Consider the following 17500-nt stretch of genomic DNA (forward strand, 5'->3'; position numbering starts at 1 on the left):
GAGCTAAATTGAATCCTGTCTCTGTTTGATCCCTTGCTTCTTGTCTTGTTTAATAGATAGTTCGGTGTTTGAACCTGACAGAAGGCATGCCATTTTAATGAGTACCCTATTTTTCGGACCACAAGGCACACCGGTTTATAAGGTGCACTGTCCATTAATGGGTCTATTCAGGTCTATTTTCATACACAAGGTGTATGAAAATAGGCGCATTAAAAGTGTCATATTGTGTTTTGTTTTTTTCCACATTCAAAACACTTCCTTGTGGTCTACATAACATGTGGTGGTGCATAGATTACTGTACGTGTTACAGAAGGTCTTTAAGCCACTTTCTGATGGTGTCTTCAGGATGTGTCGTCTTATTTACGTGCCTCCACTGCGTCTTCTTCTTCTCTTTTGCTGTACCGACAGTTTCTTAGCGCTTCCATAGCGAGTCTACCGACACATATAAGTTAGAACTGTACGCTACTTTGTATTGAAACTGGCTACAGCGGAGGATGAATACACCACAACAAGTGGATAGAGAAAAAAGAAGGAGTTTTTTACTACGGAACATGCAGATCCCAAATACACATTAGCAGGTACCAATAGGTAAGAAAAGTTTGTTTTGCATAATAGGGCGAAACAAAACACCAGATAATATGTCTCCTATAGGTGCCATTTTGGTCCTTTTAAACACTCTACAATATTACTTGTATGTTGAAGCACGGTACGTCTGACTATGGTAGCCTTAATGATCTGCGTTTCATCAAGCGGTGCGGCTTTGTAGCTTACCAAAGTAAAACATTTTGACATATTTTTGTTTAAAACCCAACCAAATCAAGTCTAATTTAGTGTTTTGAGTCTCGTCTTGCTTCTCTCCAACCCAGGACCTGGTGGCTGGCATGAAGAAAGTTCTGTCTGGAGATCTGGAGACGCTCATGCTAGAGCTGATGATGCTTCCTACGCAACACAAGGCTCATCGCCTGCATCGGGCCATGGCGGTGTGTGGGTTTTTAAAATACATTCACGCCATTTTGCTTTGAATCCTGATAACTATTGCACGCAGGGTTTGGGTACAGACGAAGAAACCATCCTGGAGATATTGTGTACGCGATCCGTCAAGCAGCTCCGAGACATCAGCGCTGCGTATAAACTATGTAAGCATATTATAGCTACATTTTTAACTGGGAATCATAATGAGCTCATATTTGCCTCCCTTTACAGTGTACAAAAAGGACATGGAGAAGGAATTGAAAGGAGAAACCAGTGGAGACTTTGCCAAGCTTTTGTTGGCTCTTATGAATGTAATGTATATTTACTCCTCTACTCTTTTTATAGTCTTTTTCCTAAGGGTACGATCTACTAGTATCCAAGTCCTATAATAGTATATGCAGACAATACAATTGGAACCCGCTTTTCAGAGCGCCGAAAGCACTAACTTGTTGCATCTGAAATTATCCAGCCGCAAGAAAATGCATGGTACAAGAATTTGTCATATAGGACATATATTCTTCTTTCTCTTCTTTTATACAGTATTGGATAGAAATATGTCGATTGTTGACACTAACACCGATTTTTCACCGACCGGAACTCTCTAATAAATAAAGTTCCTTAGGTGAATAATGTAAACTCACTACACCGGTATGTTTTAACGCTTTCATGGCGAGTTTACTGACAGATATAAGTAAGAACTTTACACTACTTTATATTAGAAATGGCAACAGCCGAGGATGAATGTCACATAATAAAAAGATGGAGAAAAAGAAGAAGCTTATCGACTACAAAGGTGCCATCCAGCCATCCATTTTCTACCGCTTGTCCCGTTCATACATGTATGTGGTACAGACCAACTGTCAATGCCAAATAACAAGACATAAAAGAGGTAGGATCATGAAGCTCATCGTTTCAAACTTAAGAGAAATGTTTAAAATGTTGTCTCACTCTTCCATACAGAAAGAAGAAGTTGCAGGTTTTGTTCAGAGGGATATTGAGGTATGCTTTAAAAAATTGACTTTGAATTACCGGTAATAGAATGCTGAGTTGGTGTATTTAACAGATTTTAGTGGTAGGTTAAATATTTAAGACAGTCTTTAATGGAAAGCATCAATTCTCGGGTCATTGAATCAATCACAGCTGGACTGACCCTTACTTGTAGAAGGTAAATACTTTGGATCCTGCACCATCCTCTCAGACTACAGCTGTCCTATCCAAGTCTGTGAGCAGGATCTGATGATGCCTGTTCGTCTTCCTAGGCCAGGGGTCGGCAACCAAAAACGCTGAAAGAGCCGCAAAAAATGAAAATTATAAGTGTTATTATGAAGGCAACACATGATGTAAGTGTCTATATTAGCTATAATAGCCTACTATCAAAATGACTATGTGTCGCAGGCTCAAGCAAATCTTCGTTGACAGAAATGTTGAAATGTAATATTTATTCTACACATTTTTCCAACATTAGAAAGCATTAGTAAATCAGATGTTACTCAGAAGGTTAGATAACTCCTGGAAATTACTGGCTTTTAATGGCCAAAGGTATAGATGTGTGTGTCCAAGTAAAAGGAAACGGCAGGTTGTCTTCTTTTAATAGATTTATTACAATCTTTGCCAAGCTAGGTAATGTTTGCTGTGGTCTGGAACAACATGGCACACAAACAACTATCTGAAATGCAGCCAATATTACATACAGATAATGTGTCATGAGACATGCAAAACTAATTAATATACACTACCGTTCAAAAGTTTGGGGTCACATTGAAATGTCCTTATTTTTGACGGAAAAGCACTGTACTTTTCAATGAAGATAACTTTAAACTAGTTTTAACTTGAAAGAAATACACTCTATACATTGCTAATGTGGTAAATGACTATTCTAGCTGCAAATGTCTGGTTTTTGGTGCAATATCTACATAGGTGTATAGAGGCCCATTTCCAGCAACTATCACTCCAGTGTTCTAATGGTACAATGTGTTTGCTCATTGCCTCAGAAGGCTAATTGATGATTAGAAAACCCTTGTGCAATCATGTTCACACATCTGAAAATAGTTTAGCTCGTTACAGAAGCTACAAAACTGACCTTCCTTTGAGCAGATTGAGTTTCTGGAGCATCACATTTGTGGGGTCAATTAAACGCTCAAAATGGCCAGAAAAAGAGAACTTTCATCTGAAACTCGACAGTCTATTCTTGTTCTTAGAAATGAAGGCTCAAACACTAAACTGTTTGGGTGACCCCAAACTTTTGAACGGTAGTGTACAAAGAAGATCAAAGTAAATGACAAATATAGCTACAAACGACGCATAATGACGCAATATGTACATACAGCTGGGATAAATAGCATGTTAGCATTGATTAGCTTGCAATCATGCACTGACTAAATATGCCTGATTAGCACTCCAACAAGTCAATAACATCAACAAAGCGCACTTTTCTACATTCAGGCACAGTATAAAACTTTTGGTGGACAAAATGAGACAAAGAAGGAGTGTACGATTTTACATGTAAACAAACTGTTAATTCACAGTCCACACTATGGTGAGTTCAAGAACCGCCGAAATTAGTAGGAGAAAAAGATTTTCACCAAATACTGTCATCAGTGAAGCATACACAAACATATTAAACAGTGGGCTTTCTAACAATCGGGAAGGTTTGTGTCATGTTTGTCCTCAAACAAAAAACATACTAAAACTTTTTCCATTTTCAATTGTTTTTTTTTAAATGCTCCAGGGAGCCACTAGGGTGGCACTAGGGCTGACCCCCGTCTTAGGCAATCTTAACAGTTTAGGTGTCAATTCAATGCCCTGACAATACAAGGACATGGATGGTTGACAACATTCAGGCAGGTACATTGTCGGTCAAATTAAAAAAACGTGAAGCATTCAAACACTTGTATTTACTTGCTCATGTGTTGACACACCTTTTCTCGCAGGCTCTCGCTGCATCACTAAATGGGAAAAAAGCTGATGCGGCTCCTTGGATTGACATACTCACCTCTAGGGACTTCAATCATCTTGACCAAGGTGAGATGTTCATATCGCGCTACACGCTAATACCTTAGATGAGCGCTACAATAAATAGACGTTGGTCCGGGTCAGGTGTGGGCGACCCAAACAAAAAAACACTTGTTACAATGCATTGCCTTTGCAGTGAAATTGGCACGTTGTGTAAATGGTAAATAAAAACAGAATACAATGATTTGCAAATCCTTTTCAACTTATATTCAATTGAATAGACTGCAAAGACAAGGTATGCAAAGACATATGTTGCCAACGTTATTATTGGACGCCCCTGCTTATTTCAGCAAGACAATGCCAAGCCACGTGTTACAACAGCGTGGCGTCATAGTAAAAGAGTGCGGGTACTAGACTGGCCTGCCTGTAGTCCAGACCTGTCTCCCATTGAAGATGTGTGGCGCAATATGGAGCCTAAAATACCACAACGGAGATGCTAAACGTTTACTGAGTGTTGTTAAAAAGAAAGGCCATGTAACACAGTGGTACTTTTTTGCTGCCATTAAATTCTAAGTTGATGATTATTTGCAAAAAAAAAAAGAAGTTTGTCAGTTGGAACATTAAATATCTTGTCTTTGCAGTCTATTCAATTGAATATAAGTTGAAAAGGATTTGCAAATCATTGCATTCTGTTTTTATTTACCATTTACACAAGGTGCCAACTTCACTGGTTTTGGGTTGTGTATATAAACTGTAACAATTTAGTAACCTTGAATATTACTGATAGTGTTGATGGGGCTGGAGCGTGAGAGTCGACGGATGGTGATTCCAGCTCTGGAGAAACGGTTCTCAGGGGACATCCGGCTGGGATTGAGTGTTTTAGGTACTTGCCGTCATAATAGTGCGTTGGTGCACAGTACTTTTCCTCTGTAGGCATACATCACACAGTCATGTTATTTGTGTCCCGGCAGTGCAGTGCATTCGAAACCCTGATGTCTACCTTGCCAAAAGACTAACAGGCATGAAGGTAAGATGTTCTTAAAGGTAACAGTTCATTGTTTGGCTGAATTGGAGTGTTAAAGCTTTCTATACAGCCTAGAACAGGGGTGTCCAAACTTTTTCCACTGAGGACCGCAAACGAAAAAATTAAAGCATGTGGGGGCCATGAGTAGGGATGATGTTTGATAAGAAATTATCGAGTTCGAGTCTATTATCGAATCCTCTTATCGAACCGATTCCTTATCGATTCTCTTATCGAGTCCAGATAGTTTGTTGTATATGGAAAAAAACACACAATATTTGGTTTAACAAAAGCTCACTTTTATTATATAAGAAAACAATTTAATCTAATAAATAAATAAATATTGACTGTTATCCCCCTAAAAAAATAAAATAAAATAAATAAACATTGACTGTTGTTACCCAAAGTATATTAAGTGGGATTTTTCAGAAAAACAAATATATACAGTAACACAAAAACAACCTGTCTCTGTGATCACTATAGGTGTATAAATAATAATATAGTGTTAAATAAAATCAGTCCCTTGGGCACAAAACTGGAAATAATACAGCTTTCCAAAAAGTGCAATTCTGCTGCTATTTGACATAACTGTTTGTTATGATGCTTTGACATTTTTGCACTTTAAAGAAAGAAAGAAAATTCTATGAAGAGAAAAGTTGTTTGCGAATGTGGTTACAATGCTAAAAAATGAAAAGTTAAAGCTAAAAAAAGAAATACATTTTATTGAGTTAACACATTATTTCTTTATAGGGGGAAAGATGTTATGAGCTAGGGCAGGGGTCGGCAACCCAAAATGTTGAAAGAGCCATAATGGACCAAAAATACAAAAACAAATCTGTCAGGAGCCGCAAAAAATTAAAAGCCATATTACATGTATCATGAGATATAAATTTAATTAAGATGACTTAAAGGAAAGTAAATGAGCTCAAATATATAGCTACAAATGAGGCATAATGATGCAATATGTACATATCGCTAACCTAAATAGCATGTTAGCATCGATTAGCTTGCAGTCATGCAGTGACCAAATATGTCTGATTAGCACTCCACACAAGTCAATAACATCAACAAAACTCACCTTTGTGCATTCACGCACAACGTTTAAAGTTTGGTGGACCAAATGAGACAGAAAAAGGAGTGGCATAAAACACGTCCTACAAAGTCGGAGAAAGGTCTAGATGTAAACAAACTATACGGTGAGTTCAAAGACCGCCAAAATTAGTATGACAAAACGGCGCTCGCCAAATACTCGAATCAGTGAAGCATGTTTAATATAAACAGTGTGATTTATAACGATTAGGGAGGTTTGTGTCATGTTTGTCCTCCTACAGAAACCATACTAAAACAAAAAATAGATTTTTTTCCCCTCAACTTTTTCCATTCTTCATACATTTTTGAAAAATCTCCAGAGAGCTAGGGCGCTAAAGAGCTGCATGCGGCTCTAGAGCCGCGGGTTGCCGACCCCCGAGCTAGGGAATATAACAACTACACTACCCATCATGCAACGGGAGTGACGAGCATGCGCGGTAGCCCCGAAAAGTGTTGTTGCATGTCGTCACCCGTGAAAGTAAACGTCAAGAACTCAGCCAACACGCCTCGTCTGCATTATTTATAATTAGACAGACAACACATATACAGTGTGAAAAACAAAAGTTAAAAAAGGGAGATGTGTTGTATATATATATGTATGTGCTGCGGTTGCTTTAAGAACGTTGCGCCAGCTGCCGTAAAGGAGGTGCGTAAAAGTGTTCTTCATGAGTTTGTACCCTGCTCAAATCTCTCAGTAAAGTTATTCATTGGATTATACCTTTTGTTTTGAACTTTATTCCACCTTGGAGCGCTTTTTCCCGTCCATTGTTTTCCTGCTTTCGCTATCTGCGCCGAATGACTGAGCTACGTGACGCCATTTCTTGTGATGTCACGCGGAGCATTTCTGGTCGGGACGGGATTCGTTCCGAGGGATTCGAATAAAGAACCAAATCTTTTCTTTACTATAGTGGTCTCGATAACGGGTACCGGTTCTCAAAAAGGGATTCGAGTCCGAGGATTTGGTTATTTTCTTATCGAACAACCGGGAAAACCGGTTTCGAGTATCATCCCTAGCCATGAGAATCAGCACCTCCAAGTCCGAGTCCATGGTTCTCGCCCGGAAAAGGGTGGAGTGCCATCTCCGGGTTGGGGAGGAGATCTTGCCCCAAGTGGAAGAGTTGAAGTACCTCAGAGTCTTGTTCACGAGTGAGGGAAGAGTGGATCGTGAGATCGACAGGCGGATCGGTGTTGCGTCTTCAGTAATGCGGACGCTGTATCGGTCTGTTGTGGTGAAGAAGGAGCTGAGCCGCAAGGCAAAGCTCTCAATTTACCGGTCGATCTACGTTCCCATCCTCACCTATGGTCATGAGCTTTGGGTTATGACCAAAAGGACAAGATCACGGGTACAAGCGGCCAAAATTAGTTTCCTCCGCCGGGTGGCGGGTCTCTCCCTTAGAGGTAGGGTGAGAAGCTCTGTCATCCGGGAGGAGCTCAAAGTAAAGCCACTGCTCTTCCACATGGAGAGGAGCCAGATGAGGTGGTTCGGGCATCTGGTCAGGATGCCACCCGAACGCCTCCCTAGGGAGGTGTTTAGGGCACGTCCGACCGGTAGGAGGCCACGGGGGAAGACCCAGGACACGTTGAGAAGACTATGTCTTCCGGCTGGCCTGGGAACGCCTCAGGATCCCCCGGGAAGAGCTGGACGAAGTGGCTGGGGAGAGGGAAGTCTGGGCTTCCCTGCTTAGGCTGCTGCCCCCGCGACCCGACCTCGGATAAGCGGAGGAAGATGGATGGATGGATGGATGGATGGATGGGGGCCATTTTGATATTTTTCATTTTCAAACCATAGCAAAATATATGGATTTTTTAAATGTATTTTACCTTCAGGGGTCTCAGTTATTAAAATGTTAAAAATAAGTCTAATTTTTATTATTATTTTTTATTTAACGCTTACAGTAAATCTCTATATCAACTTAAAAAAGAAGGTTTTATGGCTTTTCTGTCAAAAACAACTTAGTTTTTTTATAGTACAACTGAAATATGCAGTATTTAGTAATTAGAGCCCTAAAAGATCAATAATGCAGGACACCATTGATTTTAATTATTTAATATTTTTGAGTAATCACAGCGAAAAGATAAATAAAATACCACTAAATATATTTGGGATCCAAAAAGGTGCCCCACTCATGAAGTGATACATTTATATTAGGTTTTTGTTTTTTTTACTTTCAACACTTAAGTTACGAGATCAACTTCAGATATATCTGTCCATTTTACGTTTAAACTATTATTTTGTTTGTTTTATGCTCTTTTGTCAAATAAAATGTTGATGTTTTATATGGCAACTACACAATATATGCAATATTTACCACATAAAACATTTTCAAGTGAAATATTTGAAGTAATTGGAGTCTTGAAAATAATTCATTATAGCTTGGATTTTTTTGTCATTATTTTCTTTTTGAGCAATGGCAAAAAATAAAGAAAGACAAAAGAAAAGAAAAAACAGCCTGCATGGCAGCTTTTGTGTCAACATTGCAACATTTTCTCGTTAGATTTCACCTCATTCCACTTTTTTTAATGTTCATTTTATTTTTTGCAATAGCATTTCCAGAATGTGTGGCGGGCCGGTAAACAATTAGCTGCGGGCCGCAAATGGCCCCCGGGCCGCACTTTGGACATCCCTGGCCTAGAAAGCACAGCTATTGACACACTATGTACAATGCATGTTAATGGTGGTGTACCACAAGGTTCAAGTTTAGGTCCTTTTATATTCTCAATCTACATGCTGCAAAACTGTCAAATGATTATTTGTTTAAGCATACCGTATTTTCCGGACCATAGGGCGCACCGGATTATAACACGCACTGCCGATGAGTGGGTCTAGTCAGGTCTATTTTCATACAAAAGGTGCACCGGGATTATAGGCCGCATTAAAAGGGTTATATATATTTTATTTTTTCTAAATTGAAAACACGTCCTTGTGGTCTACGTCAGTGGTCCCCAACCACCGGGCCGCGGCCCGCTACCTGGTACTGGGCTGCGCAAGAAATTTAAAAAATAAAAAATAAAAAAATAAATAAATATATATATATATATATATATATATATATATATATATATATATATATATATATATATATATATATATATATATATATATATATATATATATATATATATATATATATATATATTTATTTATTTTTTTAAATGAAATCAACATAAAAAACACAATATATACATATTGTGTATGTGTATGTCAATATAGATCAATACAGTCTTCAGGGATACAGTCCGTAAGCACACATGATTGTATTTCTTTATGAAGAAAAAAATAAAAAATAAATTTAAAAAATCCCCCCGGTCCGTGGGACAAATTTTCAAGCGTTGACCGGTCCGCAGCTACAAAAAGGTTGGGGACCACTGGTCTACGTAACATGTAATGGTGGTTCGACCGGAACTCTCTAATAACTAAAGTTCCTTGGGTGAATAATGTAAACTCACTACACCGGTATGTTTTAGCGCTTTCATGGCGAGTTTACTGGTGTATATAAGTAAGAACTTTACACTACTTTATATTAGAAATGGCAACAGCGGAGGATGAATGTCCCATAACAAGAAGATAGAGGAAAAAGAAGAGGCTTATCGACTACGGTGTTGGCACGGACCACAAAGGCAAGAAGTGCGCAAATTTTCAGGACTTATGCAGATCCCAAATACAGATCAGCAGGTACTAAAGGTAAGAAACGTTGCTTTTGCATAATATTGTGAAACAAAACGGCAGGTAATATGCCGTACCTTATACACACACCATAATAATACTCGTATGTTGAAGCACAGTACAATCCATCAAGTGCTGTGGCTTCATAGCTTACCAAAGTCGTACTAAAACAATTTGATAGATTTTGGAGCGCCGTGTGTAATGTTCTATATTTTCAAGGGAACATATAAAATGTTGGTGTTATTTACTTGAGTCATATTGCAGTCTACATGTATCGCTTATGTGTGACTGACATCTACTGGTCACACTTATTATTTCACTATGTACCAAATAAAATAGCTTCAAGGTCGGTAAGCACAACCAAAATGATTCCGTACATTAGGCGCACCGGGTTATAAGGCGCACGTTCGAGTTGTGGGGAATTGAAAGGATTTTAAGTGCGCCTCATAGTCCGAAAAACACGGTAACTTTCCACATAACTGTCTGCTTGGTAGTAGCCCCAAAGAAGTGGCTTCTGGTTTCCAATGTTTCAAGAACATAGTAGATAAGGAATTTTCTACCTTGTCCAAGTCTCGCATGAATAATATCATGGCTGTCGTAACGGCAGGCTTTATTATTTGACTTTTTTTAATGGTTGTTTTAGTCGCTAAACATCTATAGACATGTTATTATTGATTCTATGCCATACAGCTGTTGACTAATCCAATATATTTCCTGAATACAGGCACCGGTAGTCCAAAGCATCATGGTGTCCCACAGCGAGGAAGACCTACTCTGTATCAGAGTTGCCTTTCGCAAACTAGCAGGCGATTCTCTCTACACAACCCTGCAGGTAGGTCACTCGTAGGGGTGTCCCGATCCGATACTGATATCACATATCCCTCCGATATCAGCAAAAAAATGATATCGGCTTGCATCTTAAAATCTCTGAAGCAAGCTGTCATGCAGAGTGTTTTCTCGTGCAAAACTCCACAGCCAGTGAACAGCTAAATATCCTCCAATAAGCACACACACTTAGTCTTACTGGGAGCTAACGGCTACACAACAGCTAAGCACACAATGGACATACATAAGAAGAGTCCACAACTGAACAAAAACACTGCCTAAAACATATTCATCAGTATAAACAAGTAGGGATGTCCGATAATGGCTTTTTGCCGATATCCGATATTCCGATATTGTCCAACTTTTTAATTACCGATACCGATATCAACCGATACCGATATCAACCGATATATGCAGTCGTGGAATTAACACATTATATGCCTAGTTTGGACAACTAGGTATGGTGAAGATAAGGTACTTTTTTTAAAAATTAGTAAAATAAGATAAATAAATTAAAAACATTTTCTTGAATAAAAAAGAAAGTACACCAATATAAAAACAGTTACATAGAAACTAGTAATGAATGAAAATTAGTAAAATTAACTGTTAAAGGTTAGTACTATTAGTGGACCAGCAGCACGCACAATCATGTGTGCTTCCGGACTGTATCCCTTGCAGACTGTATTGATATATATTGATATATAATGTAGGAACCAGAATATTAATAACAGAAAGAAACAACCCTTTTGTGTGAATGAGTGTAAATGGGGGAGGGAGGTTTTTTGGGTTGGTGCACTAATTGTAAGTGTATCTTGTGTTTTTTATGTTGATTTAATAAAAAAATAAAAATAAAAAACGATACCGATAAAAAAAACAACCCGATACCGATAATTTCCGATATTACATTTTAACGCATATATCGGCCGATAATATCGGCAGGCCGATATTATCGGACATCTCTATAAACAAGTATCAGATAATCATAGTTGCATGACTTGCATATACAAAGTCGTCAAGGCTGAAGCGTATTAGAAAATATCCAGTAACAAATGTGTCCGCATCATTCATAATATGTGAAATTCTTCTTTTAAAACAAGCATTTCACACCAAATCTTTTTTCCAGAAACACTTCAAGGGGGATCATTTACAAGCTCTGTTGGCCATCTGTCGATCTGAAGACTGCTGAAGTACATAAGAATACGTTTTTTTGTGCATATATTTGTGCTGATTAAAAAAAAGCAATGGAGTTGCTAAATGTGATGTGTGAACATTTAATGAATGCATTGTGGTCATTTGATTTAGTACACTCTGTGCAGTTTGGCTTTTGCAACCACTATTCGACAAAGTCTATGAACCGTATCGTTAGAGGAAAAAACGATCAAAAGCCTACTTGACAAAAATGCGGGTCAAGCAGGTCAAGTCAAACTAAGTTCTTTTAATTATTTATTTGTGATCCCAAGTAAACATCAGTGTACAGAGTAGAAAAGTTTACGCTGTTACAGAAAGAAAGAAAGGAGAGGAAAAAGAGAGACAAAGAACACTTTTGGATCCTTTTATTGCTTTTGAGAATGAAAGGAGAAGGGACAGGAGGGGTTTGGGCAAAGTGTCCCATCCTGGGAGGGGGAAGAAGAAACACACTTAATTTGGATGTTTTATTAGCCAAACCAGGAATGTCTTGATTAACCGTGGAAAAAGCAGGTCAGTCATAAAAGAAACCCATTTGGAGAATAACTTTTTGACCAAAAGACAAATACAATATCCATTCATCCATTTTCTACCGCTTATTCCCTGGAGCCTATCTCAGCTACAATCGGGCGGAAGGCGGGGTACACCCTGGACAAGTCGCCACCTCATGGCAAGGCCAACACAGATAGACAGATAACATTCACACTCACATTCACACACTAGGGACCATTTAGTGTTGCCAATCAACCTATCCCCAGGTGCATGTCTTTGGAGGTGGGAGGAAGCCATGCAGTCACGGGGAGAACATGCAAACCCCCCACAGAAAGATCCCAATCGCAGGATCAAACCCAGGACCTTCGTATTGTGAGGCAGACGCGCTAACCCCTCTTCCACCATGCTGCCCAAATACAATATAAATTAGAACAAAGATTGCTGTGATGTTCGAACATTTCTAGTTTCAAATACAATATAAATGAGAAATGTTCGAACATCACAGCAATCTTTGTCACATACTTAGAGAAGACGGGGGTTAGGGCGTAAGAAGAACCGAGTAGAGACATCTCTAGCAATCCCAGGAATGCATAAAGGCCATAAAGTGTCTTATCTTTGACAGAACAGGCAGTTAAGGAAAATAAAAAATACACAAATACTTAGACTACAATTTATTTACAATGTACTTTTATCCAAACTGACTTGTTTACATGTTTTTGTCCAATAAGAAACAGTGTGTATTTTTATCTGGTTTCTGGTTATCTGGTGAATGGTTAAATAATTAAAGATGTATTTAATTGTTTCATGAACCTGTGCTTCAGTGCTTCAATCAATAATTAATAATCAATCATTTTCCCACCAGTCCTTAATGTACACGTCAGGACAGGCAGGTTCGTCCGAAACCTCTGCTCCTCGTCGAGAAGATGTTGTCAATTGAGTCGAGAGTCCAGTTCATCAATTCCATTGATTGATTGATTGAGACTTTTATTAGTAGGTTGCACAGTGAAGTACATATTCCGTACAATTGACCACTAAATGGTAACACCCCAATAAGTTTTTCAACTTGTTTAAGTCCACTTAAATTGATTCAGATACAGATATATACTATCATCATAATACAGTCATCACACAAGATAATCACATTGAATTATTTACAATCAGGGGTGTTGAGGGGGCGGGGGGGTAGGATATGGACAGCAAATAGTGGACATAGAGAGAGAGAGAGAGAGAGCGAGAGAGAGAGAGAGAGAGAGAGAGAGAGAGAGAGAGATCAGAAGGCATAAGAAAAAGTATTTGCATTTGATTGTTTACATTTGATTATTAGCAATCCCGGAAGAGTGTTAGTTTAGGGTTGTAGCTGCCTGGAGGTGAACTTTTATTGCGGTTTTGAAGGAGGATAGAGATGCTCTTTCTTTTATACCTGTTGGGAACGCATTCCACATTGATGTGGCATAGAAAGAGAATGAGTTAAGACCTTTGTTAGTTCGGAATCTGGGTTTAACGTGGTTAGTGGAGCTCCCCCTGGTGTTGTGGTTATGGCGGTCATTTACGTTAAGGAAGTAGTTTGACATGTACTTCGGTATCAGGGAGGTGTAGTGGATTTTATAGACTAGGCTCAGTGCAAGTTGTTTAACTCTGTCCTCCACCCTGAGCCAGCCCACTTTGGAGAAGTGGGTAGGGGTGAGGTGGGATCTGGGGTGGAGGTCTAGAAGTAATGTTTCGAGGTTTAGATTTTGGAGGACGGCGCAGGAAGAGAGGCTCTGGAAATATAGACAAGACAGGGCAAGGCAAAGAGGCAAGCGGGCAGAAACGTAGAGGGAGGGTATGCGACGGTCTTCGCCGACTGCCAAGAGAAAAGAGATTTCCCTTCCTGCTGTATAGTTCGAACTTATATTTCTCACTAAAAACTACAACATGGATGATGGGGAGAAGACGCAGTCGAAGTGGAGCCACGCATACAGTATTGGACACATTATCTATACCTAAACAAAACAGAGGCAGTACCCATGCAGATCCAACAGATGTACAGTACCAGTTCTTATTTTTTCAGTAGGCCGATACTTTTATATTTAATGCAGAGCAGAAAATGAATGAATAAATGAATGATTACCAATAAGATAAGAAAAAGGTAATTGAGCTCCATTGACTCCAGTAGTTTTCTGAGCTACAATCTTAGCCAAGTTCTTAGCATCTGACCAATCTTTTGTTTGTATCAAACTTGTGTGGTTTTATTAAAAGAAAAATGATACAATTAATTAATTTTTCAAACTGAGCCTCACTGACTTTGGCTCATTTTCTGTGAAGAACATATATCACAATACATTTTTAATGACCACATAACATACACCCTCCCCCCTACACATTTCTATTACATATAAGATGTCCGGGTCCACTGGACCTGGGGCTAATAGAAGGGTGGAAATTGATGTTCTGTGTACCACACGCAACTACCCACCCACCCACACACCAACGTTCCCTCTAAGGTGCGCGCCTGCGCAATTGCGCACTGCTCAAGCGTCCTCTGCGCACAGCAAATATATGCCGCGCACCAAATCAAATCCCATCTGAATTCTAAACAAAATAAACACATTTATTCTGTGTAATTTTGCGATGCAACTCTGAGTGACAGTGACAACAAGCGGCCCTAACGGTGTTTGTCAACACCGTTCAATTATTGTAACGTCTATCGAGATGCTTCGAGGACAGGAATTATATCGATCACTTTATTGAGCAAAACTGTTTATATTCGCCCATAACCACACCAAAAACATGAGTAAAAAACTTCTATCTCGAAAAACTAGTCATTTTCTGCCGTACAAACCAGGCCAAAACCAACTTGTCATGTGTCACCAACACGCATACCACTAAACCACTGGTGCGTTTATGGCCACACAAAAAGTCGGACAAGTCAAACACCACACAAAGTTACACTATGACTCCTCAGTCATACGTGTGATTATTCTACTGTCATTTATTATTAATGTTGATTTATTGATATTAATCATGGAATGCTGTTACTAGAGAAAGTTACAGGAATGCACACTTCATCCTATGCTTACATTTCATTGTGCAACATGAGGATGTTTAAGGGGAACTAAATGTGATCTCTGAAAGGGGTACAAATGATTTCCAAAGCAGGACCCCCACCCAGACATACTGTACAATACTAATCCATAGCTTATGAAAAACAAGATTTCTTTTCTTTTCATTACAAGTTTGCCAAATCACTAATATTACAAAATATTCTCATGAAAATGACTCCTCTCATTTGAGTGTTATTATAAAAGATTGGTTTGAGACAGGTGTGCTGCTGGTATTGCCACGTGTGATGTTGCTCACATGTGCTCCACTGAATGCTCAGGGAGTTTTTGTGTTTGCTCAGACACATGAACAATTAGAGGGAACACAAACACACACAGCAGGCCTAGACAGGAGGAGGACAGAGTGTAGGTACACAGAACATCAGAGGGTCAAATGTGCGAGAAAATGAGAGCAGGCAGTGTGATTGGACACAGTGATAAACAGATGTTTATCTTATCCCAATAAACATCTGTTCAGTATTTTAACATAAAAGTGTTTGATTGTGAGACATTAAAAGCCACAAAATGCGACGGGTCCATCGGACCCACAAACTCTGGCTGAGTAACAACAATATGAACATTACACAAGGGTTAAAAAAACTAGTTCTATTGAATCATTATTGTTTTCTCCTTGATTACCAGAATCCTTCTCGTTTTTCAGATTGACCTCACATTTCTGCCTGAGTAACAGAATCTTTAAGATGAAAAAAAGTCTGTAGGGCATTTTATTTCTTTAGACAACAATGGTAAGAAGTGACACACCCATCAGCAACAAAGATTCTGTGACTCCAAAGCCTCTGCTTGCTGTTGTATGGATGGTTGTCGGTCCGGTTGTTGCCGTGGCGTTTTGAGGGCCGCTTGTAGGAAAGCTCGAAGGAGACTTTGGGGGGTGAGTCGTAGGGCTGGTGCTGGTCATGGCGTGTGCAGTAGTGGTTGAGGTCATCGCGTTGTCGGGTGTCGATGAAGTTGCAGCTGTGTTGCCAGGAGAAGTGTTAGGACTGGAGGTAGAGGGTGAAGTCGTTGGTGTTGGCGTGATTGTCTTTGTCGTTACGGCACTGCTCGAGGTGACCATTTTGGGGGTGGTCGCAGACGTTGTAGTAACGATCGCAGGGCCCGTAGTTGTGATTGGGTTGGTGGAAGTTGGCATAGATGTCGTTTTGATGGAGGTGGATGGCGGAATGGTTGTAGAGGATGAAGTCGTTGGTTTTTGCGTGATTGTCTTTGTCGTCACGGCACTGTTCGAGGTGATCGTTTTGGTGGTGGTTGCAGACGTTGTAGTAACGATCGCAGGGCCCGTAGTTGTCGTTTTGATGGAGGTGGCTGCCATTGTGGTGGATGGCGGAATGATTGCATGGTCTGATCCAGATGTAGTAGAGCCAGCTGTGTTTCCTTGAACCTGTTGGGGGAATAAATGCATATGTGAGTTCAACAAGCATGGAGGGTCACTAACATGGCCACCTTTAGGGGCCTCTCATATTCATGGCGTTCCTGGCTGCCATGTAAAACATATTTAGTCTGTTCAAATCACAAATGTAAGTTCATGAGGATGGGAGAAGTCATAATTTAGCCAATACTGATGAGGCTAAGGGACTTAGATGTGGCTAAAGAACATCGGACAACGAGACAAGATGTTACAGATCAAGCATTGTTTTAAAAAAAATATGTTTTTCCATACTCATTTGGTATTTTTAATTTCATGTTATGTCTGTCTTGGTTTTATACACAATGCCCAATAAATAGAGTGAAGGCAACATGGCAGTGGACCCTCTGTCCTTTTTGCTATAGCCGTCTGGAAAAAAAAGAATCTGAATCTGAAAAAAAAAACAACCTACTATTGAATCGGAAAACAACAGAAGCTCGAATATCAAAATAAAGAAAAATTCAAAATTAAAACAATTTTTTTTTAAAAAAAATAATTACTATAGTTGATCATAATTATATCCAACCTTAAATAAAATTGTGCTAACTAATTTCTATTTTGAATACAATGATTTTTCAAAATTCAACATTAACATTTTTTTTTTTTCAGTTTCAATGATTAGAATTTCAAGAACAAATTGTGTTCATGTACAAGTTGGGTAGTGTCAAATATTTGATTCCATTTGAAGATCCATTGCAAACTGATTTTTATATTGACACATAGGAGGTCGGTTTTTAGAACTAATATATTAAAAAAAAGTAAATAAATCGGAATCGAATTCCAATGCACATACAAAAAAT

At 39.1% G+C, this 17500-nt stretch overlaps 2 protein-coding genes across 2 annotated transcripts in view; one reads left to right on the forward strand and one right to left on the reverse strand.

Annotated features, from left to right (window-relative positions):
- Positions 1-11778, forward strand: part of anxa14 (annexin A14) — a 16104-nt gene extending 4326 nt beyond the window's left edge. Inside the window, exons 5-13 of the mRNA XM_062029628.1 lie at positions 867-980; positions 1046-1136; positions 1204-1283; positions 1933-1971; positions 3903-3993; positions 4712-4807; positions 4896-4951; positions 10423-10530; positions 11647-11778. Coding sequence (XP_061885612.1) covers positions 867-980; positions 1046-1136; positions 1204-1283; positions 1933-1971; positions 3903-3993; positions 4712-4807; positions 4896-4951; positions 10423-10530; positions 11647-11709 — 738 coding nt within the window. The 3' untranslated portion in view covers positions 11710-11778. The remainder of the gene's footprint in view (positions 1-866; positions 981-1045; positions 1137-1203; positions 1284-1932; positions 1972-3902; positions 3994-4711; positions 4808-4895; positions 4952-10422; positions 10531-11646) is intronic.
- Positions 11779-14751: 2973 nt separating this feature from the next.
- LOC133635632 (salivary glue protein Sgs-3-like) overlaps positions 14752-17500 on the reverse strand; it is a 5246-nt gene continuing 2497 nt past the window's right edge. Inside the window, exon 2 of the mRNA XM_062028858.1 lies at positions 14752-16676. Coding sequence (XP_061884842.1) covers positions 16014-16676 — 663 coding nt within the window. The 3' untranslated portion in view covers positions 14752-16013. The remainder of the gene's footprint in view (positions 16677-17500) is intronic.

The sequence above is a fragment of the Entelurus aequoreus genome, linkage group LG20, assembly GCF_033978785.1.
Source record: "Entelurus aequoreus isolate RoL-2023_Sb linkage group LG20, RoL_Eaeq_v1.1, whole genome shotgun sequence".
Taxonomy (NCBI): Eukaryota; Metazoa; Chordata; class Actinopteri; order Syngnathiformes; family Syngnathidae; genus Entelurus; species Entelurus aequoreus.